The 26,151-nt window shown below is 48.8% G+C and overlaps 1 protein-coding gene across 11 annotated transcripts in view; it reads left to right on the top strand.

Annotated features, from left to right (window-relative positions):
- The window catches only part of ATXN7L1 (ataxin 7 like 1), a 238,767-nt gene extending 213,292 nt beyond the window's left edge, over positions 1–25,475 (top strand). For 8 of the 11 annotated variants that reach the window (XM_046020548.1, XM_046020552.1, XM_046020550.1 and 5 more), the window contains 6 exons: positions 8,310–8,502; positions 12,064–12,185; positions 13,593–13,898; positions 16,426–17,365; positions 20,213–20,287; positions 21,865–25,475. In XM_046020548.1, coding sequence (XP_045876504.1) covers positions 8,310–8,502; positions 12,064–12,185; positions 13,593–13,898; positions 16,426–17,365; positions 20,213–20,287; positions 21,865–21,906 — 1,678 coding nt within the window. In that variant the 3' untranslated portion in view covers positions 21,907–25,475. The remainder of the gene's footprint in view (positions 1–8,309; positions 8,503–12,063; positions 12,186–13,592; positions 13,899–16,425; positions 17,366–20,212; positions 20,288–21,864) is intronic. The other 3 variants (XM_046020549.1, XM_046020554.1, XM_046020553.1) reach the window with 3 other exon arrangements.
- The last annotated feature ends 676 nt before the right edge of the window (positions 25,476–26,151 follow it).

Raw genomic sequence — 26,151 nt, 5'->3', positions numbered from 1 at the left:
AGTTTAATGTCCTCCCATCAAACTTGAAACAACACTTATTTTCCTCATATTAGTGCTATACAATATATATTATAGCTATTTCAATCACAGTAATCGACTATGATTGGCAAAAAAAAAAAAATTATCACACGTGAGTGGAAATACTATAATCCCTCCCCAATCGTGAATTTCTTTTGTCTGAAATGCTTACACATGTGAATTTGTTTTTTACGTATCATTTGGTAACCTTGAAAATATTTCAGTTCTCATATTCTTGAATTACAACCTACTCTTGTCAAGGGTTCCTGAAAAAGGACTTAGGTCTACAGCTGGAAAAGTGAGTCAGTAGCCAGGGCCGGAACAAGGTTGGAAGAGTGCAAATGGCAGCTGCGTGCTCACGAAGGAGATGAACGCCGCCATGTTTCTGCGCCTCTGTGGCTTCAGACTACCGGTCTGTAAAGGAGAGCTAAGAAGAATTGGGCGAGAAGTACCAAGTTCCTAATACGTGCTCAATTATTAATCGTAGCTTCCAGTAGGTGGTAGTTCTGTCCCATAGAAAGCAGTGTGAGGAAATAAAGGCCTTGGGGCCCCCAGATTTCCATTTGCCTGTCCTCCTGGGCACTGTTCACCAACCTTCAAATAGGGGCTCTATGCTCTGTTTCTTGGCCCCAGCTCCAAGGGAACATATTATGTACCCCCAGAGAGTCGAAGGCTATGGATGATCAGCCCAACCAAACCCATCAGGACTTTTGTGGAAAGAGGGTTGAGGGTTGAGCTAAGTGCTTACAAGCCAGTCTCTGGCCCCCAGGAGGGTGGGAGGAAAGGTAAGCCATGGAAACCAGTGCTGACAAAACCTGGGCACATTCCCCTCTGTCTTGTGGACGCTCACATATCTAATCTTAAAGTATAAAAACAGTGGGGGCCTGGGTGGCTCAGTCAGTTGGGCATCCGACTCTTGGTTTCAGCTCAGGTCATGATCTCAGGGTCCTGAGATGGAGCCCCGCATCGTGCTTGGCGTCCAGCACAGTCTGCTTGAGTTCTTGGGCCTCTCCCTGGCCCTCTGCCTGTTCCCCTGCTCATGTGCTTGTGCTCTCTAAAATAAATAAATTTTTTAAAGTATAAAAATGGCAAAATCCAAGGAATTTTAGACTGGCACAGGTAGTAGAGAGAGGCAGAAGGTTCTAGATACCTGAAAAAGGGCAGCGATGGTTCTGGAATGAAAGCAACTCTAGTTCATGCCTCATTAGGATAAGTGTTACTGCTACACTGTAACCCTTGACTTCATGCATGTCCCTCTGTTTTTTGGGTTTTGGGGTTTTTTTTTTAAGATTTTGTTTATTTATTTGAGAGAGAGAGATCACAAGTAGGGCAGAGAGGCAGGCAGACAGAGAGGGGGAAGCAGGCTCCCCACTGAGCAGAGAGCCCGATGTGGGGCTCGAGCCCAGAATCCTGGGATCATGACCTGAGCTGAAAGCAGAGGTTTTAACCCAGTGGGCCACCCAGGCACCCTGATCCTCTGTTTTTTTCTACATCCATTTCTCAATCTGAGGGACTTTGAAGTCAGGCAGATAGTATCAAGTCTCATTTCTGCTTCTCATTAGCTTTGCCACCCATTCCCTCATCTGAGAAATGTGGATGAGTTACACCCAACTAAAGCAGAGGGTAAATTGAGTGAGAAAATGTACGTTGCATGCCTGGCACATAGTAGGGACTCCGTTAAGGTCGATTATCTTGTGCTGTCTTCCCCAAAGCACTCGGACAGCCTGATGCTCACGCTTCCTCAAAGGGGTGGAGGAGGAACTTTCTTTAAGTTTCCCTGAGTGTTACTGGAAGCACAGGGATCACTGACTGTCTCATGGTCTTTAGACCAGACTGGTAAATGGAGAATGGTGGATGATGCCATGCTGACCTCAGAAGGGGGGTGGCAGGGGCGCCTGGGTGGCTCAGTGGGTTAAGCCGCTGCCTTCGGCTCAGGTCATGATCTCAGTCCTGGGATCGAGTCCCGCATCGGGCTCTCTGCTTGGCGGGGAGCCTGCTTCCCTGTCTCTCTCTCTCTCTCTGCCTGCCTTTCTATCTACCTGTGATCTCTCTCTGTCAAATAAATAAATAAAATCTTTAAAAGAAAAAAAAAAAAAGAAGGGGGGGTGGCAGCTTAACTCAAGGGACTTTTTCGACACATTCTCATGACTGGTTGCCCCATTCCCCATCATTCCTCACCAAGCCTTATTTTTCTGAGACGCAGCTTGGTTCCATCAAACTCCTTCCCTCCGGGTTCTGCCCTGGGGTATAGTGATCAGAGCTGGAAGGTCTTGAAAGCATCCCCCAACCCATTATCGCCAGGAGGGTGCCTACATCTTGAGTGAATCAAGCCTACAAAGGAACAAATTCAGAGCTGCTTCTCCGTGTGCACGGGCACACTGTCATCATTCATGATTCTGTCTCTGCTCTCAGAGCCCATTCTGCTCTAGACACAAATTTCCATGCTCGGCTTCCCTCCGTAGGATTCTCCTCCCTTCATCTCTCTTTTATTCAGCCAGCAATTAGAATTTATTATTGTTTCAACCATTTTTTTATTTTTTCCTTAATTAAACTTTTTTTTTAAATCAAAGCAAAATGGGCACATAGTTCAGAAGTCAAATAGAACCGAAAGGCTTAGAACAAAAAACAGTAGTTCCTGCCATCCTGGGGGGGTCTCTATCCAGTCTGCGTTAGAGTACGTGTATCCTAGATCCCGTTTCCTCCCTGTCTATTGGTTTGCTCCTTTATTCTGATGGAGTAGCTCTTCCGTCAGCTTCCTGTGAAAAAGTGCAAAGGGGGTCAGTTTTTAGAAACTTTACACACCTGAAAATGTTTTTATTCTCCCCTTACACTTAATTGATAATCTCTCTGAGTATATAACTGAATTGAAAATCGTTTCCTCATAGAATTGTGAAGACATTTTTTATTGGCTTTTAGCACCAAAGGTTTTTATTGGGGAGGCTGTTGTCCTTCTCTTTGCATATGACCTGTTTTTAATCTCTGAGACCTGGAGCTCTGAAGTTTCACAGGGATCATTCAATATGGGTCTCTTCTCATTCATAGTACTGGGTACTTAGTAGATCCTTGCAGTCTATGAACACCTGTCTCAGGGATAATTTCCTATGTTACATCTTGGCTAATTTTCTCCCCACTATTGTCTTTATTCTCTTCATTGACCTCCTATTAGTTGGATGTTGGACCTTTTGCTCTGATCTTTCCTTCTCTTATCTCTTTTCTCCTGTTATTTCTTAATCTCCTGTTATTCTTTCTAAAAAAAATTCTTTTATTTTACCTTCAAAACTGTATATGAAATAACCAATTTATGATTTACTTTTTTTAAATCTTTGGGATCTGGTTCTTATATAAAAAGAACGTCTTACAGTTGCTTCTTTTTTTTTAAAGATTTATTTATGAGAGAGAGAGAGAGAATTTACAAGTGAGGAGAGGGGCAGAGGGAGAAGGTCAAGTAGATTCCCCACTGAGCCAGGAACCCCATGTGGGGCTTGATCTCAAGACCCTGAGATCCTGACCTGAGCCATAATCAAGAGTTCGATGCTTAACCAAGCCACCTGGGCACCCCTATCCTATGACTGCTTCTTATAATATCCTACAGGATACTATCATTTTGCAGTTAATACCATTCTAATATCGTTAAGGTAGGTTTTTAAATTTTTTCCTCTTTGCTTCATTATCTTCATTTCTTTCATGTGTGTGTTCATGTGTTTGATATTTGGCTGGTCGGTCTCATTATGGAGATGTTCCAGGAGTGTTTAGTGATCCCTAACCATTCACATTTAGAAGAGAAGTGCTAACAGGCTGGTTGGAAGTCTTTGTGTGGGACTGTCAACAAAAAAGTCATCAGTTCACCAATCAGCCTTTCTTTAGAGGATTCCCAAAGGCAAGATCTGGAATCCTTTCCTCCAGAGCCATTCAGTTTCTCAGGGTAAAAGACTCCTCCCTGCTGATGTGCCAGTGATGGGCATTCTGGGGAGTGCCCACTAAGGATTTGACTAGAGAAAGCTGATGGTCACCTTGTTTCCAGCCCCGTGCCTCTCTCCTGATCTCTGCTGAGCCTGGCAGCCCCTTATCTAGGGTCTCTCCAGTTCATTTTCTCTGAAGAGTAAATTTCTGTTCTGTTGTTGGAGAGTTGATTGGAAGGGGTGGGACCTGGCAGGGGCAATGGTGAGTCATCTGGCCGTGTAAGGTCCTAGTGTTGACCTTTGGGTCCAGCTACCACATGGGAAGACTTTCAACTTTCCCACTAAGTTTAGCCTTCACCTCACTCATGACCTTTGCAGCTTGAGGTAGCTCCAGGTGCCCTGCTTCTCAGAGGCTTTGTGGTAGGTCAGCTCCTTGCCCTGCATTTAACACTTCTGCAGACACATTCTGTATTCTGCAAATATGTTCAAGTCTCACGTTCTCACTGTATCAGTTGGGATGCTACACGTGCAAGTGGCAGAAAACCTGGTCTTCCTAAATGTTTAAATAATTAAAAATTTTCTCATCACACATGACAAGAAGTCCAGAGATGAAAGGGCACCGGTCCCCCAAGATGAGGAACCAGCTCTCGTTCTCTGCCCTTCTTTTACTCCCTCCTCTTCTGTCTTCCAATTTCACCTTCAAAATTTGTAGCAGGATGGCAACTGCACTTTCAGGGACATCCAGAAGAAGGTGGAGACCACTTTTTCCTTGTGTCTCATTTTAAAAGTGAGAAAAATCTTTGCAACCACCCCCCAGAAAAAAATGTTTATGGATTTCTCACGCCCTTTTCCAAACCAATCATTAGCCAGATGAATGAGATTTCCATTATTGGTTTAGGGGTTAAATGGAGGCTGGGGAGTAACTACCATAAGGATCGCTGTATTTCTGCTGATCTCTTTGTTCTTTGGCGCCATGCCTTTTTGATCCCTTTACTGTGATTTTAGTAGTGTTTTGGGAGGATGAGGAGATAACTGTGTTCAATCCATGTGGCCCATATAACAGGAAGTTCCTCAACTACTTCCATAAACGTATCTGTACTGGTAGCTCGCTTTCTGTTTTTTTTTTCTGTTGTTGTTGTTGTTTACTTTTTGTTATGAAATTTTACCCATGTACAAAAAGTAGAAGGAATAATAAAATGAACCCCTGCATACCTAGTTTTAACAGCTGTAATATTAACATCTTGCTATTGTATTTACTTTATCTACATTTTCTGGTGACACATTTTGATGTAAATTGTAGATAACATGGCATTTCACCTCTAAAGATTTCCAAATGCGTCTTCAAAAAGTAAAGATATTTTCCTATATAACCAAAATGCTATTAATCACACTTAACAAAATCCAGCTCACTTTTATCTCCTGCAGGACAAGGAGGCCCTATCACCATGGAGAAGGCCTCAAAAAGAGCCTGCTAGAAATTTTGGAAAAAATGTCAATGTCCCTTAATAGACTAGTTAAGTAAATTATGATATATCCTTACTATGGAATATTGGGGAATATTAAAAATGATGATATAGGGGCGCCTGGATGGCTCAGTGGGTTAAAGCCTCTGCCTTCGGCTCAGGTCATGATCTCAGGGTCCTGGGATCGAGCCCCGCATCGGGCTCTCTGCGCATCAGGGAGCCTGCTTCCCCTCTTCTCTGCCTGCCTCTCTGCCTACTCATGATCTCTGTCTGTCAAATAAATAAAAATCTTTAAAAAAAATGATGATATAGTTCTACACATTGAAAGATCTCTACAACATCACTAGGCTGGGTGGGGGGAGCACATCTCAAAATAGTATGTATGGTGCGATCCAGTTCTTGCTTAAAAACACGTGTGCCGTGTATGCACAGTAGAGAAATCTCGAAGGATATAAATCAAAATGGTAATAACACTTGATCTTGAGTGGCAGGATTATGGGTGCCATTTTCTCTCTTTGTATGTTTCAGCGTTATCAAAATTGTTTCAGTGTTTGGGTCTCCAGCTGTAAACAGGCAATAATGTTGTTGCCCCTTCTGATACAGGAGAGTAGGCATCTAGGAGTGCACCTGATGTGATGTATTCTCTGGACGATATATGTGGAACATGCAGAATGAATGGCATCTTTGCTTTCTTAAATACAGGAAGGTGAGGGTCAATAAATTGTCACACCAACGGAGTTCTTATAGTGACACTGCAAAACTACCTGTGGCCTTGTTTTTGGTTTCTTGTGGATTTTGTGTGTGTGTGTGACAATATACGTAAAATATAGTTTACCATTTTAGCCATTTCTAAGTGTACAGGTTCGTGGCTTAAGGACATGCAACATCGTGGCTTGACCGTCACCACTATCCGTCTCCAGAACTTTCTGTCATCTCGTACTGAGACTCTGCACCCCTCCCCAATAGCTGGTAACCACTGTTCGACTTCCTGTGTCTGTGAACGTGACTTCCGTGGGTATCTTACGTAAGTGGAATCACACAATCTTCATCCTTCGTGATTGGCTTATTTCACTCAGCGTCAGGTCCTCAACCGTGTGTCCGGATTTCCTTCCTTTTTAGGACTTAACTGATAGTCCATTGTATGGCTATACCATAAATATATTTTATCCATTCATCTATTTATTGATGGACGTTCAGATTGTTTCCACCTTTGTGGCTTTGCTTTTAAAGGACTGTTTCGAGGATCAGTTTGAACTTAGCTGTTTGACCCTTGGACAGCATTGAGAGTGAAAATGAGGGAGAAGGGAGAGCAGAATGCAGAAAGCCCATTTTTTTTTAAAGATCTGGATTTTGGGGTGCCCGGGTGGCTCAGTCGGTTAAGCGTCTGACTTTGGCTCAGATCCCGATCCCGGGGTCCTGGGATCCAGTCCCGCATCAGGCTCCCTGCTCAACAGGATCCTGTTTCTCCCTCTGCCTTTGCCTGCTGCTCCGCTGCTTAAGCTCGCACTCTCTCTCTCTCTCTTTTGCTCTGTTAAATGAATAAAATCTTTTTTTAAATAAAGGATCTGGATTTTTTTTTTCCTCCCAAACTTCTTTTTCTCCCTGTATTTCTCCCCAGTCAATCACCTTCTGAAAGTGGAGAAGCAGGAAAAACAACTGATAGCTAACTCTGACTATTCCTCCTTTGAGTCTTTCACTGATAGCGAAGTGTTTGGTTTGTTTTTGCTTTCTCCTTGTTTTGGAGAAAAGTACCCGCGGTACTTCCTCCGGTGACATTGCTTTTCAAGCTTAGCCGTCATCCAGATGAGATCTACTGGGTTGTTCATACACAGGGAACGCATTCATTCCTTCAGCGAGAAACACCGTTCTGCAGCACCTGCTGTAGACCAGCCATGCCAGCCTGTGGTTCTAGTGGTTTGTCAAAAGCTAAATGGAAACATTCATCCTCAGAAGATATGATTAAACAACATGTGGCTTGATACTAAGAAACCCATCTTGAGCTCTTAGATGGCTCGGTTGGTTAAGCATCTGCCTTTGGCTCGGGTCATGATTCCAGAGTCCTGGGATGGAGCCCTGTGTTGTGCTCCCTGCTCAGCAAGGAGTCTGCTTCTCTCTCTGCCCCTCCCCCCAGCTAGAGCTTTTTTTTTTTCTCTCTCTCTCTTTCTCTCGAAAAATCTTTAAATAAAATCTTTAAAAAGGAAACGAAAAGAAAAAAGAAACACATCTGGGGATACCTGGCTGGCTCTCTTGGTGGGTCCTTGGGGAGCATGCATTTCTTGTTCTCAAGGACATGAGTTCAAGCCCCACATTGGGTGTAGAGCTTACTTAAAAAAAGAAAAAAAATGGCGGGGGGAGAAACAGATCTAACTGTGGGGTAAGAGACTTGTGCCCCATCAATGGGACAAAGGCTTTTTTCATACCAGTGTGTTAATTTCATAAAGCTGGAGTTTAGTAGCCAAAACCAAGTGTGGGGCCATCTTCCCTCATGACTGATATTTTGGTAATTGGTTTGAAGTTGTTTACGTGGTTGATCTTCCTGTCAGGTTCCACTTTCAGGAAGAAGCAGCTACATAACGAGTACAAATTACTTACATGCAAACAGATGAGTTATTATAACAATTCATTAGAAGACCGGTTTTAAGTTAATTCTCTCTTACTGTATTTTATGTTCCACTTACATCGTTGGAGTTTTCCCTGGTGCCTGGACTTAAGCAGGGCAGAGCCTAAGCACCCCAGGATCACTGTAGAAAGCCCGTTGATCCCTACCTGCTCTCAGCCTAAGTTTTCCCTTGTGTAAATTTACCATTGGCCCGCCTTCCTTGATGTATCGAGAGAGAGAGATGATCAGTCTGCCTCCGGAGCTCCCTTCAACCCAGTGGGTCTTCCTCCCTCCACCAAGTTCATTCTGTCCGTTCTCTCTTGCCCTCAGACCGTCTTCTGCAAATAGCATCAGCAGCAGCACATCTTCAAACCACAGCGGCTACGGCCCGGAGCCCCCCTTGCCCCCTGCCGGAGGGGACCTCACCAGCCGGCTGTCGAGTGATGAAGGGGAGATGGATGGAGCTGACGAACCCGAGAAGTTAGACTGTCATTTCTCTACCCACCACCCCAGACCTCTTGCGGTAGGCCACCGTGTTTCCACCCATGCGTTCCCCCCCCCACCCCCCCACCCCCGCGCCGTGTCCTGCAGGCATTTAGGTCGCCCTGCCGGCCAGTGCGCATTCCTGGGGAGAGGCTGCCGGAAGAGCGGTTGATGGAAAGGTTTATCCTGAGGTTGAATGACTGCCTTCAGTTTACCCTTAAACGTCACAGAAGGAAAGGGCAGGGCTCCCACCTGGTTATAATCCTTTAAACGTCTGAGTAGCCGTGGTCCACATTGAAGCGAGAAGGCCTGAGAAATGGCGTTGATGTAACTGTGCTGGGCAGCTGACCTTGCAGCGGTACCTGGCTCAGAATGGAGCCTCTGGTTTCCAGAGTCCGTCTAGCTCACCTGCTTTGGAAACCATCTGTCTTAGCAGTACGCCAGGTGCCAGCCCTAGCTGCCTTTCTCCCCTGTTGATTCTGAATTTTATTGTTATTAGTAAGTATGACCATATGGCACCAGAACTGAGAGAAAGAATGTGTGTGTGTGTGTGTGTGTGTGTGTGTGTGCACGCGCACATGCAGACAGAGGAGGAAGCATTGCACATCAGCATGATCACTGGTTAAAAAGTCCAATTCCTTGAAAGAGTCTTCTTTCGACAGTTCAAAAGGTCATTGAAATTGAGGTGGGAAGTGTCAGGAGGCATGAGCTGAAGGCTTTTTTCCATTTGCCCTACAAGCACTTAGGAAGGGACTTTCTGGCTACCATCACGGAGCCAAATTCAGGGGGGCCTGGAACGTGGAACCCCATAGCCCATTTGCTCTGGTCCCAGCTGGAGCCCTGCAAGGTTTCCTTTGACTATCCCTGGATGTCATGGGCTGTGTAGGGACGATCAGTCCTGTACTGGGGCACCTGGCTGGCTCAGTGAGCAGAGCACGTGACTCTTGATCTTGGGTTGGGAGTTCGAGCCCCACACTGAGCTTAGAGATTACTTAAATAAATAAAATCTTAAAAAAAAAAAAAAAAAGTCCTGCAACAAGATAGAGTGAGTGCCTCCTCCCTTCTATCTGTGTGATGAATAAAGGCCAAATTCACTTCCCGTTTCTGAGGATGGTGGTGACCTGTGGTTCACCAACACCCTGAGACTTTGCTGCTTAGACAGTGCAGAAATAGGGACAGGGAGGAATGCCTCTGACTGCCAGGAACAGAACGTCGAACTCGTGTATAGTGTATACACACAGTCATTGGTTCATCTTACGGAACAAGAGGTCCAGAGGTAGGTGGTTGCCTCCTTGGTTCAGCACCTCTGTAATATGGTGCTACTCAGCGAGAATCTCTCAAGCCTCTTTGCCTGTCACCCATGGTCCCCTGTGCCTGTGACAGCTCCCATGTCACACCCTCACCCACTGGCATTCTCCAAAGGCCGGAAGGGGACAAACAGAAAGGGAGTCGTCTTCTAAGGTGCTGTCTTACATCATTTCTTAAGGAAGGAAAGCTTCTAGTGAGCTCCCCCAGCAGGCATCCGCTTCCGTCCAGCAGAAAAGGGTGACGAGCCCACCCCTGCACCAACTGGGGGCTCAGGACGAGGGGATTGCAGTGACACAGGACGAAAGGAGCCATGGTTCTGGGAAGGGACCCCCCCCACACCCCCACCCCATTCCCTACTCCCTGTTCTGCGTCAGATACCAGAACAAAAGGGCAGCTCCATTAGGCAGGAAAAGGTGGGGGGAGAAGTACGGGTGGGCTGGCAGCAGAGCCAGTCACGGTGGCTGGGCAGTGAGGACCCGCAGCGCCATCTAAGGCACGATGGGCGGCAGAGAACAGGAGCCTCTTGGGTCGGTATCGAATTAGAGACACGGGTAGCAAAGACAATAGGGAGCCTTCAGCTTCCAAGTCTGAAAGGGAGCCTGGGCCCTACCAGAAGGCCAGACTCCAGAGCACGGGATATTTGTCCAAATGACAGGCTGCCAGGCTCCAGTGGCTTAGCTCAACTCTGGGCATGGCGGATTTGTGTGCCCTTCATGTTTTGCTGATTTAAATGGAAAGCCCATGGACTGTTTCCTTGCTTTGTCCTTTTCCTCACGGTCAATTGATACATTAAATCATTTTTTGTCATGAACGGTCACTCAGGGTGTCTTTAGCAACTGGGACGAAGGAAGAAAAGATGTCTAGACCTGGAACAGCTCCCACGTGCTGCTGGGGACCGGCTTCCACGTTGGAGAATCCCTTTTGTTTATTTTCTGGCTCCATCCGTAAGCACTTGATAGGAAAGTGCAGGAAAGAGTTTTTCATCAGATTACCAGATTTGACGGGTGACAAAATTTTCATGCAAAGCCCCCAAAACATAAGCAGAAACAAAACAAAAAGCAAGGTCTCGCATTTCCTCCTAAGAACCGTTCCAAAGGCTGGTTCCAGGAAGGGTTTGTGGAATGAGTGCCAAAGCCAGCACTGTCTGGGATGGAGGCCAGGGAGCTGCCGGGAGGTCTGGGGGAAGGGGGAGAAGCTGTATTTGAGTTAGAGAGTCTTCTGCAGACTCGCCTGAGCTCTAGACCATCCAAATGTCAGCTTCTCAGAGGTCGCTTCTTGAATTTCTGTCTGCAGGTCTCCTGGTTGCCCTAACGTCGTCATCCAGTGACGTTCGTTAAACATCTTACGGCACATACTTCAGCCACATGTTTTAAATGTGACAATTTGCTTTAAAAAACATTTTTTCAGACCTTGTCTCAGCAGTCCATTCTTTATCCCAGATCTCCTCCCTACCATCCTCACACTGAGGAGGAAGAAGAGAACGAGGCTTCCAGCCTTTATACACTTAAAATCCAAGGTGACATGTAATAGGTATGTGGTAGGAGCTAGAGGCATGAGGCTGGTCACATAAGAGCCACTGGAAATGAGAGTCTTGATTAGGCGACTGAGGGAGGGGAGAATTGGGACTTCAAGAGAAGAGGGAAGGAGACAGGGAACAGAGGGAACAACATGAACGAGCCAAGGGAACAGCATGAACAGAAGCGTGGTGACGGTGACATGTCACAGGGCAGCCTAAAGTGCGGAGAGGTGGACATGAGGTCGGGACTGGGGAAGGAAAGAGTTTATAGCCTCCCTGGAAGTGAAATGGCCCTGTTGGCGACAGATGGGAAAGCTCTGACCAGTTGGCGGACTGTGTCAAGACAAGCAGTGTCCATTACTGCAGGGAGGAGCAGGGAACCACCGAGTCCCTGGAGAAGACGGATGATATACCATAAGCAGACAGTGCTGAAAAACCCTCCCCACTGCCGGTTTGGTTTGGTTTGGTTTGGTTTGGCTTATGTGTTTGCTTTTAACCTATAATACTGGCTCAATCCCGGGTGTAGAGAAGGGAGCCCTCAGGACCACAGAAAATTGAATGTCAACTACTGTCGAGTCCTAATGTGAGGTTCTGCAGAAAATCTAGAGCACAGACGAGAGCACCACAGAAATATTTTTGGCTTCAGTACTATTTGCTTCTTTATTTTGAGTAAAATTGTACCCCTGTGTGTTTTTGTGCAAATGTTATTCTTCTCTGCATGGTTTATATTAGCTTATTAACCTGTAATCAAAATTAAAATGTCTTTTCCCCTCACAGTTTTGCTCATTCGGGAGTCGCCTCATGGGACGAGGGTACTATGTGTTTGATAGAAGATGGGATCGTTTTCGATTCGCACTAAACTCCATGGTAGAAAAACACTTGAATTCACAGATGTGGAAGTAAGTGAGCCGTTTTTGTGCAATATACGCTCAGAGCTGCCCCGACACTGTCTGAACCCTAGCTTTTTGGATGAATGTGGTAGTTGGTTTTTCATGGAACAAAATGATTCTGAAATCGGGATCCCAGCTTAATTCATAAATACCAGGTCTTCTTAATGGCTTTCCGACAGTTTCTCAGAGACGCGTACGATGTGTGGTATGCCTTGTCCTCTTTGGAGATCATTTTTGCGTTGGTAATCTTCTAAACTAAGTGAAAAAGGCATTAGATAAGATCTCGTCTACTTAAGACTGTTAAAGGGCCTTTTTGCTATGACTAAGAACATCTAAAGATACTAAGAATATGCCTCTGTCTGTAATGCTAATACTACAGTGTCGAGACTAAAATTTTCACCATGGTTATGGACCAATTTCTAATTGTTTAATGTCCTGTGAGAAAAATACATATGGCGGCCAACAGGGCGGGTCCTGAGTGATGTTGGAAGTTGGTTAAGCTTGTCTTTGGCCCTTCCCGCCTGGCTAGAGCTCTCTCCTCACCTCTCCCTGTACTTCTCTGCCCCCCTGCCCCAGCTTATGTTCCATTTCCCTGAGCCCCCTTTCTTCTCCAGCATCTCCCAATGTGTTTACATCTTAACAGGAGACTCATAAAAAAGGGGAGGAAACTTCCTGCCTTAGCCAAATGCCCTTGTGAAAGAATGACAAGCTAGACCGGCTCGTAAGGGGCTATTGTGCCAGCCCCTCGAGAATGCACGGCCAGCCCGCACCCCCACTCCCACACAAGTGAGCCCCTAGGACATCATAATCCACTAGAGTCATGGACCCTGCAGGGCTGGGCCCAGGGGGGTCAGGAAAGCCACGGGTGGATCCCGAACCCCACCCAGGGAAGCCGGGGAAAGGCGGGAAGGCGTTCCTGAGAATGGGAGGGTGCGGTTGGGGGACACGGGAACAGAATTCAGCGCTCGGCCCCTTTCCACTGCGATGCCCAGAGAGCCTCCAGACCCGACTTTCTAGCAGAGCCAGCCCCGCAGGGTGTGCGGGCCGCTGTCCCAGTGGACTCCGTGGTGACACTTATTACCAAATAGGCAAGGGCCACAAGAGAAGCTTATCGCTTCTTCTCACTGAAGTGACAGCTCAGTGTGTCTGAAGGGCGCCCTCGGTGTCTGCCTGTGACCGCCCTAAACAGCCGCCCCCGGGCGCTGCATGTGAGGTTCCCGGGTTCCCGGCGTTTGGGTGGTTGACCCTGGTGCGCTTGCTCCCCCGAGATGGCAGCCCGCCCCGGGGGTTCCCTCAGCTCTTTGCGCTCCTGTGTGGTGGAAGTGTAAATCCCGGACACGTGGAAGGAATGTGTTGATCTGTATTTCGCTACCTGGTGTCCTGTCAGCTCAAGCTCCATATTCCTTTCCTCCTCAGGCACAGAAACCCGAGCCCCAGGGCGTCAGGTCCCTCCCCCCTTTTCAGGACTTGCCTAACCAATCTGCTGTCACTGAGCAACATTGGGGCTGCCTGGGTGTCAACTCTGGAGAGCGTAGCACCCCGCTGCCCTCTCAGCCTCGCTGCCCCAACCCCAGGCCCCGACGGGCCCGAACCTGGAGGCATGGCAGCCGATGGGGGCGTGGAAGACATTAGGAAGAAAAGGAACGGCCAAGACTCTTTTTTCTTTAACAAGCATTTAACTCTGCATCAGGAGACGCCAACACAGTATTCTCTTTCAGCCAGGTCAGCATCTGGAGCTCCGTGCCAGCTGGCAGGGGAGGAGGGGCGCTGTCCGTAATTTATTCGCATCTGTGGGCTTTTGGACGGGACTTCCTAGGCCAGCGTGCAAAGCTGAAACCAGGGCAGAGCCCGCAGAGCTGAAGTCCACAGCCATCCACCTAGAAAAACACATAAACTGTCGAGCTGGGGAGGCAGGGGCTTCCCGGGACAGTGAGCCTAACCACATGCCCCTCGCCCTGCTTCACCCCTGCCCTCTCTCTCCTCTGCCTCTGCCCTCCTCTTAGGGTTACTGGGGAAAAGAAGACAAGGGACAGAAAGTAGATGAGGAAAATAGCATCCACCACCCCCATCCCCATCCCGAGTGTCCCGGGTAAGACGGACGACTCCAGCCCTGCTTGTCCACGCAAGTCAAAACACACTCACGTGACTCAGCGGGGAAGTTACAAGTCGGGGCATTCGGAGTCGATCCCGGTTAAGGCCATTGCTCGGGGTCCTCTCTAAGGGAGCCATCTGGTATCTGTAAATAACATTTGTTAACAAGTCACTGCCAAACCTCTGCCTGCATGTATTTCTGTCCCTACTGTAGCTGGTGAGAAACTGGAGTCAGGGAAAGACGGAGCGGGCTGGCGACAGACGGCAGGGAGAGGGAGAGCGTGCTAAGCCCGCACGGCCCGAGAAGTCTTCCCGAAAGCGTCACGGCGGCTTGTGCCTGCCAGACAGTTTGAAGGGCGTGTCCAGGCCTCTGGGTCTGCTCTCCTGGGAGTCCCTTCCCCGCATGCGTAGCAACGTTGCTGCTGAGAACTCACCCGCTCACCTGTCCGCCCTCCCATCCATCCATCCATCCATTCACTCATCGGTTCATTGCAACAAGTACTGAGGAGCCCTGGCTGGGTGCCGACAGGACCTTTAATGTCCTTTGGGCTTAAGAAAAGGTAGATTTTCGAACGCCATCACGGCCACAGTGGATTTGGCAACATTTTTTCTCTTATATTTGATCCGTTTGGTCTGATGTTTTCAAGAACCCTGTGCTGCTTTTGTATTCAAGGATTCCTCTGGATTCTACCCTAAAGATGGAAGCCGTAAGCTCCACCAGATTGCAGACAGAAAACCGAGTCCTCAGGGCAGTGCTAGGAGAGAAATGTCCTCCTCAGTGGGGCCTCTTTGGGGAGTCCAGGGGCACCCCATCCTGCTGCTCCAGCTGAAGGGGTGGCCAAGGAGCCAAGGAATTTCAAGAGGCCGAGAGGCCCCATCTCACACCTGCTAAAAGCTTGGGGGTGTAGGTCCCAAGTCTCCCCACCTGCCAGTGCTGCTTTCAAAGAGCGCTATTCCTGACTGCTGGAGGGTTGGGGGGACTCGGCTACCCCGAAATGATTTCCAGGGAAGCGGGGAGGGGAGAGCGAGGGGAACGATAGGAAAGCGCCCGTTTGAAAATAATTGACCTGGCTCCTGAGGTCAGTATCCTTTCTTGCCCAAAAAAAAAATCAGGAACAAAGGGTGACCCCAAGGCCCCTGTGCCCCTCCCAGTTCCCAGAGTAGCGGCGACACCGAGCCAAGCATGGTTTGGAGGTGAGAGTCAACAGATGGAGTTGACAGGAAGGCCCCAAGAGTGACCCGCCTCCTGGTGCTGGCCTGGGCTTCCCAACCTCCTGGAAGACACCCCCCTCCCCCGCCCCGTGTGTTTTCCTGTGCCCATACCCTGCATCTGTCTTCAGAACAAACTGGAAATTCCTGACCCCCTGGTCGGAATCCATGGGGGTCGCTGTCCTCTCACCCCATCCTAACCCAGGGCCGGGAAGACCGGTGCAAGGGCCGCCGCACCCCCATCCCAGCTCCCCAGAGTGAGCGCTGAGGTTGGGTGCGGTGAGTAAGAATAAATCGGAGCCGGCAGCCTCAGTCCCGAGCTCACGTGTTCATGCCTCTCTGCAGAATAAAGCGGAGGCAGCAGACAGCAAAGGCAAGAGGATGCTGGCCTGCCAGCGGAGGGGGAAGGCAGGAGAGGGGTGGGCAGAGGACAGGACGTGCTGGGAAGCCCCGAGAGGCAGTGTGCAGGGCTGTCCCCCCAGGTACAGGTGGCTAAGCCCTGTCCTCACACTTCTTACGTCAAGCCAGGACCTACCTGTGAAATGACTGCTTCTCATTAAAAATCACCGTCATCACTGCCAAAAAAAAAAAAGAAAGAAAGAAAAAGAAAAAGAGGGAGAGAGAGGGAACACTGTCGGGGAAATTTTTATTCTAAATAACATTCGCCTTTATTCATGAACCCAAATCGGCCATTATCCGGTAGCCAAGCATGGAGAAAAGGATCTGAGAACCTGAAAGTGACTCAGACTAGGTTGCTGGCTGTTGCAATGGGGGGAACCGCAGGGAAGGGCCATAATTCAGAGTCCGCCATCCGCCAAGGCTTCATCTTCCATAGTGTGGTTCGACCCGGGGTTTCCGTGGAGCCCTGCCGCTCACATGTGCTCGAGCCTCTGGAGCGCTGCCAAGCCTGTTTCTCACGGTTTCTCTTTCACTCTTCTCTCATGTTTAGGAAGATCCCTCCTGCGGCAGATAGCCCCATGCCCTCGCCAGCAGCCCACATCACCACCCCCGCTCCAGCATCCGTTTCCCAGCCTTTCAACAACCCCAGTGCTGTGTATCTTCCTTCAGCTCCCATCAGCTCGAGACTCACCTCTTCCTACATAATGACATCAGCCATGCTCTCAAACGCACCTTTTGTGGCGTCGCCGGACCCGAGTGCCCTCATGTCACACACCACAGCTTTCCCCCATGTGGCTGCAACCCTCAGCATCATGGACTCAACCTTCAAGGCCCCACCCGCCGTGTCCCCGATACCAGCCGTCATCCCTTCCCCATCCCACAAGCCATCCAAAACCAAAACCAGCAAATCCTCAAAAGTCAAAGACCTGTCCGCCCGTAGCGACGAGCCTCCAAGTAACAAAAAGAGGAAGCCGCAGCCTTCGACTTCCTCCTCCTCCTCCTCATTAACCCTGCCGACATCCCTCTCGTCTCCATTGTCAGGGCCCCACAGAAAGAACTGTGTCTTGAATGCCAGTTCAGCCTTGAACTCCTATCAGGCGGCCCCTCCCTATAACAGTCTGTCTGTGCACAACTCAAACAATGGGGTGAGCCCACTCAGTGCCAAACTGGAGCCCTCAGGACGGACCTCGCTGCCCGGCGGCCCCGCGGACATAGTGAGACACGTGGGCTCGGTGGGCGGCAGCAGTGACTCCTGTCCCCTCTCTGTGCCCTCCCTTGCAGGGGACCTCTCTCTGGCCTCACACAATGCCGTGTCTTCGCTGCCCCTCTCTTTTGACAAATCAGAAGGAAAAAAGCGTAAGAACTCGAGTTCTAGTAGCAAAGCCTGTAAAATCACTAAAATGCCTGGTATGAATAGCGTTCACAAAAAGAACCCTCCCAGCCTTCTCGCACCGGTGCCCGATCCCGTTAACAGCACCTCCTCTCGGCAGGTAAGGGACCCGTGCTTCCGGGGGCCTCCTGGCGCTGCCTTTGTGGGCTCTGGGGGACGGAGCGGGCTGGGCAGCGCCCCTGCTGAGCCAGGCGGCTCAGGCCGGGACCAGAGCGGCCTCTGTTCTGAGGATGGTTTAGTGAACACGTACTTTAGGCGGCTGTCGCTGTGTGCTGGGCCGTTCGAAGCACTGTGCAAATATCACTTCGTTTAAACCCCGCCACCCAGAGCGGTTGGTGCGTTTGTTATCACTGCGTTACCAATGAGGAAAGTGAGGCACGGGGGGATGCTGAGTTCCCCCGCCACATCTGTCTCTTCTGTATCTTGAACTCTGAGGACGATTGCATTAAATCTGATCTCTGGGAAGCCCCCGAGGAAGAGCCCGAAGCCCAGGCAGGTTCAGTGATAGGCGGGGGGGGCAGGGGTTTGGGGGCCCTACCTGGGATGTGGTGGCTGGTGCTGCTACCCCCGGGTGCCTGAGCCTTCCCGCTTCTCACCCCAGCTGGCACAGACGTGTCCAATGATGCCACTGTGCAAGTAGGAGAGTGTACAGTGAGGAAGCCCGGGAAGATGGGGCGAGAAGAGTCCAGGCTCAGGCACCCTCAAGCCTGGTCTTTTCCGGTGCGGGGGCTATTTGGAGAGGCCCCACCCCCTCCTGGTGCTGCTGCTTGGGCGTCCAGGAGGGGGTGGAGGTGGCAGAGGGCCACACTCACAGGCCTGCCTCAGAGCCTGAGCCCCACGGCCCAGACAGTGGGCTGCGGCTGCCCAGGTTTAGGATTAAGTGGGCCGGACCCTTGGCCCATCCCTGTGTGGGGATGAGGACTTCGGAGAGATGAGAGTTCGTTGTTAAACAGATGTTTTAATGTTTTATGTCATGGTTATATGAGGCTTGTTAAAACTCCACGAAGAGAGCATCTTGAGGGGGATTCATAAATCACAAGTAGGCACATGAGAGACAGCCTGTTTGGGTCCCAAGGGCCAGACAAGCTGCACACTGAGGCCAAGGTGAGACCAGGGGAGGTGTAGGTCTTCTCGCTGGAGCCCGGGACACTCACACCCGTCTGCAGCTGCGGCAGGTGTCCCACTGTTCTGATCCCCTCACCCCCAGGCGTGTAGGGGAGGCGGGCTAGCACCCACAGGGCCCTCTCCCGAGACTACACTGCTAGTCTGGGCCACCTTCAGGCCTCAGGATGATGAGGAGCAGAACCAGCACTTTCTGAACTTGAATGTGTAACAGGAATCCCCTAGGGTTGTGTATTCGAGAGCGGAGTGGAGGGTCTTATTAAGATGCAGACTGAGTCAGCAGGGCAGAGGTGTCACTGCATTGGTTTCCAGGCCACCCTGACAACAGGGGGCTTGAACTCACAACGCTGAGATCCCTCCTGGAAGATTTTGATTGCCAAGTCAGGTTATTTACCGACTGAGCCATCCAGGCGCCCCCTAGTGGCACCCGTTTTAGATAAAGTTACAGCCGCCAACACTTAGGGGATGAGCTCTGCTCCAAGCACTTCAGATATATTCATTCACTTAATTATTACTTACCCCCCATTTTACAAATGAGTAAACCGAGGCACAGGAAGGTTAAACAACGTGCCCAAAGTCGCACATTAAGGAAATAGTGGGGCGGAGATCCAAACCCAGGCAGTCTGGCTCTGGAGTCTGGGCCCTTAACCTCCATGCCTCTGTGTTCAGGGAATGTCTCTGTACTGAGTCAGCGTTGTCCTCTTTGCCCTTGGGTCAGCAGGACCGTAAGAAATGGTTAGCTAACACAATGAATTAGTCAAAGCGAGGGGTGAAAGGCACAGACAGGTCTCTACCAGAGTATCTATCAAGAGGGAAATAAAAAAAACTGATGCTTTGAACAGCTGCTTCGGGTCTATCCTGCAGTGGCTCTCGGCTGCGAGGGATACCTGGGTGCTTGTCACCGGGCCATTTAGAAAAGCCTTTGTCTAGGGTCACCCCCCCACCCCACCCCCGGGTGATGTCCAAGTGCTGGGGAAGGGCCTTTGCAATCTGTGTGGATTCTTTTAGGAGACTGGGAGAAGCATGACCTAGGTTGAGAAAGGCAGGGAAACGTGCTTTGGGAACCAAGTGGGGATCTAATTGTATCTGGTAGGTGTAAGACCAGAATTTCTCACAGAGGTGTTAAATTGAACAAAAAAACCAGACTGCGAGTATAAGGCAAACGTCTGTCTGCAAAGGTGAGTTAACAGAGAGGATAAGCTCTTTATAGGCCCAAGGAGCTGCCGGTTGGCAGGGTCCTCACCTGAGGAACCCGCCCACCACGTGCGCACCCAGGACGCAGAGGAAGGGCAGGAGCCGGACGGCCACACCCACAGCCGCCCCGCCCCCTCACTTGGCTAGTTTCTGAAGAATAGCAAGGTGTTCGCTGTGGCCGGTGGCCAGGAAAACGCACCCAACATAAGAGGCAAGCTTCTGTCCTGAGCTAGTCCCAGGGAATCTGGGCTGGGAGCAAGACAGGTCTGGGACCGGTCTGGGAGGTCAGAGGTGGAGAAGCAGGTGACTCTGCGGGGGTAAATGCCACCCCCCACCCCCAGGAGGGACGAGGCCTCTCGCCAGACGCCTTCATCCTCACCCCTGAAACCCACCAGCTACATCTGGAAAGCAAAATTAGGCGTTATCTTCTATTCCGCTTTCCCTCTGGAATGGGAAGGGCGTCCTCAGGTTGTCCCCAGAGCCAGTGGCGTCTTCTCCGCCATCTAAGATGGAAACGCGAGCGGCTCACCACTGGAGGGCGCTGTTGTACCCCGGGCGGCGCCGGATACCGGGAGGCTCTCGCCGCAGGCCGGATGTTGGGTCTGAGGGGGACTTCGCTGGTGTCTTTCAGGTCGGGAAAAATAGCAGCCTAGCTTTGTCACAATCCAGTCCTTCAAGCATATCCAGCCCAGGACACAGCCGACCGGTAAGTTACTGGGAAGAGGCGGTGGTGGGGGGAATACACGGGGCTACCAGCAGAGGGAGCGAGGGCGTTGGGGCAGACCCTGACTCGCCTCAGCTCCAGTTAAGAGCGTAGCTTCCTGGCTTCTAGAGCTTGGCCTTGTTAGTAGCTGTGCGTCGTTGGCTAAGTTACTTAACTTCTCTGTGCTTCAGTTTCCTCACCCACAAAAGAGATCATAATGGCCCCTACCCCATATGGCTTTTGTGTGGACTAAATTAATTTATCCGCATAAGCCCTCTAGAAAATGCCTGACACAGACCAAACACTACAAGTCTTAGCCCCGATTATTAATCACATATGTGTGATATTAAGCAGGTTCCTTCTCTGAGTCTCAGTGTTTTCACCTGTTCAGTGGCAGAGGTGACGCCTACCTCCTAAGGTTATCGTGAAAATGAATGGTATTGACCAGAAGGCCTTAGCTGGGGGCACTGATCCATCAATCCTTTCTCAAGGCCTCTGGTGCGCTGTGGCTGCTCTTCAAGATGTGGTTTCATGGTAGGAGTATTCAAGGTGGATCTAGAAGTTTCTACAAACTCAAAGTGCAAGAGTAGTCAGCGAACAGATGATTTTCTCCAGCGGAGTGTGTGTGCGCCTCTGAGGGAGGCCAGGGAGACTAGGCGGTGGGGTGGGATGTGTTCTACGTGACTGGAAAAAATACACGCAGGGCTGTGTTACATCATTTTCAATGTTGCAGAGGTTTTGTAGATACCAGATTGCAATATGCCTGCGTTTTGGCCTTTTGGGGTTTCTCCACCAGTGTTGGGTAGTGTTTGAGTGAAGATTATGGGGAAATAGTTTTTGTATCCTTAGATCAAGGAGCATCTCCACTAATTTAAGTCACTTTTTGTGCCTGAGGACCCGCAGCCTATCCTCTGTGCTAGGGCGGGGGCAGGGGCCAGAGTCATCTATGCTCTGGTAACCTGCCCCTGTTTGTGATCAGCCTCCTCCACAGGTTGCACAGTGCACCTGTTGGCTACACGGTCACCCTTAACAGATGTAATAGTAATAAAATAGCAATTTTTGAGGCTTTTCTCTGTGGGTGCTGTGCTGAGCCCTTTACATACATTTCATACATATAACCCTTGTAGCAACTGTGTGAGGGACAAATGATGATCCTCATGTTACAGGCTGAAGATGCCCGGAGGGAGAGGATAAGAAACTTGAACCCAAAGCCTCTGTGCTTAACCCGGTATTAGACGTCTTCCTTAGAGAATTCTCCCTGTATTCTACAGGTTAGGTAGGAAAAGGTGAATTAAGAGAGGAAAAAAACAGACGGGCCCATTATTCCAGATCTCTCTGTAGGAGGGGACCCCCACCATGCATGTCCAGATGTGTCCCTGTGTCTTCCCCCTCAGAGAGGATCCGCATGGCCGCAGGTGCTCACAGCCCTCCACACCGGTGCCTCACGTGCCTTTCACCGTGACCTTGGGCCCAAGGTAGCTCTGTATCACAGCCGTGAAAACTGAGCCTCTCTGTTCTTGAATTCTTGCGGGTCATCCCAAGTGTACGGTTTTGAAACAAGCTTTTCTTTTCTTTCCTAGAAGACCACAAATCGAACGGGCAGGATAAGGACTCTTCCATAACAAGACTGTGAAGCCACTTGGAAACCAATGCCTGGCCGCCTGGCCAAGGTGGGAGGAGGAGGGAGGGGAGCGCGCAGCCGGGGAGAGTCTGTTTCCTGCGCCATGACTGTGGCTCGGGCCATTCTTCTTCCTTTTTTAATTGACCATTTTTTAGTTTTGAAGAAAGAGCAAAAGGCAAAAGAACGTGAATTTAAGATTTACAGAAAACAATACCAGTGTTCTGTTTGGGTTCTTTCATTTGCCTTGTGTATACGTTCTTCCAAGTTCGGGGTCGCCCCTCTAGCTTCCCATGCTGCTACTGCACCATCATTTCGCTCCAGCCACGAGCGCAGACATGGCCCAATGTCCGCTCCCGGTTGGCGTTGTCTGAAACTCTTGAACTTGAGCACGCGGTGCTCCTTTCCTCGACCTCTCCCACCTGTCCCTTGCGTCCCCTCCCACCTGCCACTCACCGGGTCCTCACTGGCCATGCAGAAGGAGCCGGCTCCCCCTTGGACAGTGTGCTGGGGGTGGGGCTCTCCTGGGGAAGAGCCTGTGTTTTGGGGCGCTGAGAGCAGGGAGCCCCGTGAGGGCTGAGCGCACTCATCAGGGTTCTGCACCGCACCAGCACTGCGGGAGCCAGATGCTATGAGCAAAACCGAGAAGAGTGGCCGTTGAACTACGTCCTTTAGCCGATACCACTGTCCAGCTGTGCAGCTCAGAGAGGAGCTACTGGGTCAGGGACAGGGGCTGGAATGGGCCTGGAAGGTGACAAGAAGCAGAGCTTCTGCGTAGGAGAAGATACCTGTCAAAAGACAGAGGAAAGCCGGTGACTGATAATACGAGCTCATTAGGCATCTGTGCGGCAGAATCCCTTCCAGGGTGCGGGTCTACAAGAACGCCAAAGCCAGGTGAACCAGAGGCGGAGAAATCCCAGGAAGAAGGGCACGAGACCCCAGGAGGTCCCTCAGGGCTTGAGACACAGCTTCCATGGTGCAAGTTCTTAAGCTGCCTTCCGGGGCAAGAGGAATAAAAGCAGGGCTGGGGGTGCAGGAAGGGTGTGAGGACAAACTTCCGTGAAGGGTTAAGCAATAGACACCTGGGAGAATAAGTAACTTCTAGCCCTGCCCTCCCACCTCGGAGCCCCCGGCCCCAGGGTCCCGGGCAGTCAGCACACCCATCAGTCAGCTTGTGCTAGGCTATCCCAAGCCCCAGGCCAGACACAGCCACCCCAGGGAGGTGTGGTCAGCCCAGCTACCTACGCCTTAGTGCAGGCTGTCTGGAAGCGTGGGAAGAGAAAAGCTAGAGCCCCACAGCCCTGAAACTGTTCACACTGGAGTTTTAAAAGAAATAGCAATAACCACAAGCTGTACTACGGAATGGTAATCAGGAAAGGAATTCACAATATGAAATAGGCATCCTGTGCTATTAATCATGAAATTTTGTATACGATATACTAGCAAGAGAGACCAGGAAGTTTTGCTTCATCCCTAAATCAGAAATGAATGCCAGTTTCGCAGCTGGACCCAAACCTTCATCCCAACCCCGAAGTTTCCCTATTCCTTCCCATCCCCACAACCCAAAGATCAGACTACTGTTACGTTTCACCACATTGGATTTCGTGAAGACGGGAGGCAAATGGAGTGATTTGTATCAATGGAATTGCACTGACCGTGTTTCTTATAGGATTCCTAAATTTTTTAATATAAAATGAAGATTTTTTTAAAAATCAGGAGTTGATATTAGGTACCAGGACATTAGTTCAGATGATTTCATTTTTATTTCTACAGTGTTAAAAGTGCACTTATATGCCGGTTTATTTACGTCTTGAGAAAAAGAGACTACAAATTGAAGGGAAGATGGTTACTTTTTCTTTTTTAAAAAAAAATTAAGGCAGATTTTAAGACTTATAAAATGTTTAAGAAATTATAAACAGGTTAGACCCTTTGGAAAAAAAAGTTTAGAAGATATTCTTAAAGTAAATTTTTATAGTGTTAATTTTGTAATAATTTATGTTTTACTATATTACAGAGCTAACTGACCAGAATAGTTTCAGAAACAATATGAAACGTAGGAAAGTTTAAGCAATGTTTATATTTTTAAAATGTTCTTTGAATTATGTTTTTATTGTACATTTCTTCAGACTGAAAAGTATGTACATATCTTTGTTATTTTTGCACAATTTTTGTCTCGTTCGGTTTTAGAAGTCTGTTGTTTTTTTATAATTTATTTTAAGTTGTAAAACTTGCAGGAGTAAAAAACAAAAAAAAATAACAAAAAAATCTCAGCAACAAAATAACCCTCTGATTTATAAACTCTTACACTCAAAAGAGGGAAAACAATGGTTGAGAGATTAAGTGGCTGCTTCTGAGAAATAATGTCTCGACAGGGACGAAAGGAGCAATTCAGTAGGCTTAAACATTTTAGCTGTCTGCGTCTTGAATTGCAAGCTGGAATAAAGAGGCTCCCCACCGAATGCTGCTTACTTGGTGAAAGACTGGCTCTGACCAAGGTGAGGACATTTCTGGAAAACTGAGCAAAAAGGGAAAACCCACGGTGTTTCTTCCTTCACAGTCAACCACAGGTTTACTTTATAATGATGTATTAAAAACTTACAGCTTGAAAAATGGATTGCAAATAAAAGGTTTTCTTTGGGTTTGTTTTAACGGAGTTCGACTGGACCAGCCTATGAAGCATTACTAGGGTGAGACCCTTTGGGTACTTCTGCGCATCCCGCCCCAGCCCCTTGACTGCACACACACACACACACACACACACACACACACACACACACCATCCCCCCCCTTCATTTGCCTGAAGATCTCATGACTTGTCGTCAGCCATAGAGGCTCGAAAGCTCTGGTTGTTAAGCATAACACAATGCATAGACCTGTCAGCCATAAAAAAAAAAAAAAAAAAAAAAAAAAAGCGACTTGGATAACTTGTATGCCTTCTTTTGTATCAATGTACCAATTGTAAATAACGCTGATCAACCTTTGTAGAGAATAGTTTCTACAGCATATTCTATTATTGCTGATTCTCAGTGAACTCTTGTTTTAAAAAAGAAAAAAAGAAATTTTCTATTTACACCTTCTATTTTGTTATGCTGTCGGCCCATGGCACTTTAACAAAACTCTGTGGGTTTTACGTAGCTGGTCAGTCATGGGGTATATTCAATAACTGTTGTTGCACAGACGAGAATTTGCACCTGCTCATTTGTCCTTTCCTACTACCGATTTTAGAACCTTTTCGAGAAGAATTTTGGAGAAAGCATGTCCCAACATTCTAAACAAACGCCACACTTGTGGAGTGGGTTTCTTTTCTACGATCCATATTTTGTAACACTAAGTATTTTCCTTCTTCATCCCCGCACCTTTACGTATTAGCACTATCGGATAGAAGTCATTCCATGCCTGTGATGTTGTAAGCAGAATAAATGTCTAAAGTAGGTGTAAATAGTAAATTCTACGGCTTACAGTTTTAAAAGGAAAGAACAAACATGTATCCATTGATACTGCCATGGTTCAGCACCAGGCCTGGAGACATTCTCCAGTGAGCGATTGTACTTTTTTTTTTTTTTGCCTTTTTTTTTTTTTGTAACATGGCTTTGTAAATAAAATAATTTATATGTTTGTAAAACAAAGTCTTCGGGTTTTCATAAAATTTAGATTTTTTTTTTTGCTATTTCTTTTGTCTTCCGGGTCAAAGTATTCCTGCTAGAATGCACATTTGCCAGAAGAGTGTGAATTCATTCACCAAATATTTATGGAGCATCGTGGGGTGGCTGCCCCTCAGCGAGGCTCTCTGTGCTCAATGAGGAGAAACAGACATGGTCCCAGCTGCTTTCTGGAAGCTACCCAGTGGGGAAGACAGTAAATAAACACATGATCAAATGTGTAATTACGGTTTGTGGCAAAGGCTGTTGTGGAAAGAATCGAATTTTGTGAGAGAAAAGAACAGGAGAAGCTGTCATACAGTGGGCGATAGGGCGCCATCAGGGAGTCCCCTCCGAGGAAGTGAGCTGAAGGCACACGGGGGAGAGAATCCCCGGCAGAGATGGTCCAAGGTAGGAAACACTTGTAAGTACTTAGAGCCTGAGGAAGATCCACTGTGGGGAGAGCAGAGGGAGAGAGATAGACAGAAGGCAAGGCAAAATCACAGAAGGCCTCACAGAATTTGGATTTCATGCTCAGTTCAGTGGGAATCTTTTGAAGGGCTTGAAGTAGGGACATGGCATGATCCCCTATATATGAGCTGTTGCGTGGA

The sequence above is a fragment of the Meles meles genome, chromosome 10 (genome assembly GCF_922984935.1).
Source record: "Meles meles chromosome 10, mMelMel3.1 paternal haplotype, whole genome shotgun sequence".
Lineage (NCBI taxonomy): Eukaryota > Metazoa > Chordata > Mammalia > Carnivora > Mustelidae > Meles > Meles meles.
This window is presented reverse-complemented; position numbering and strand designations above follow the sequence as displayed.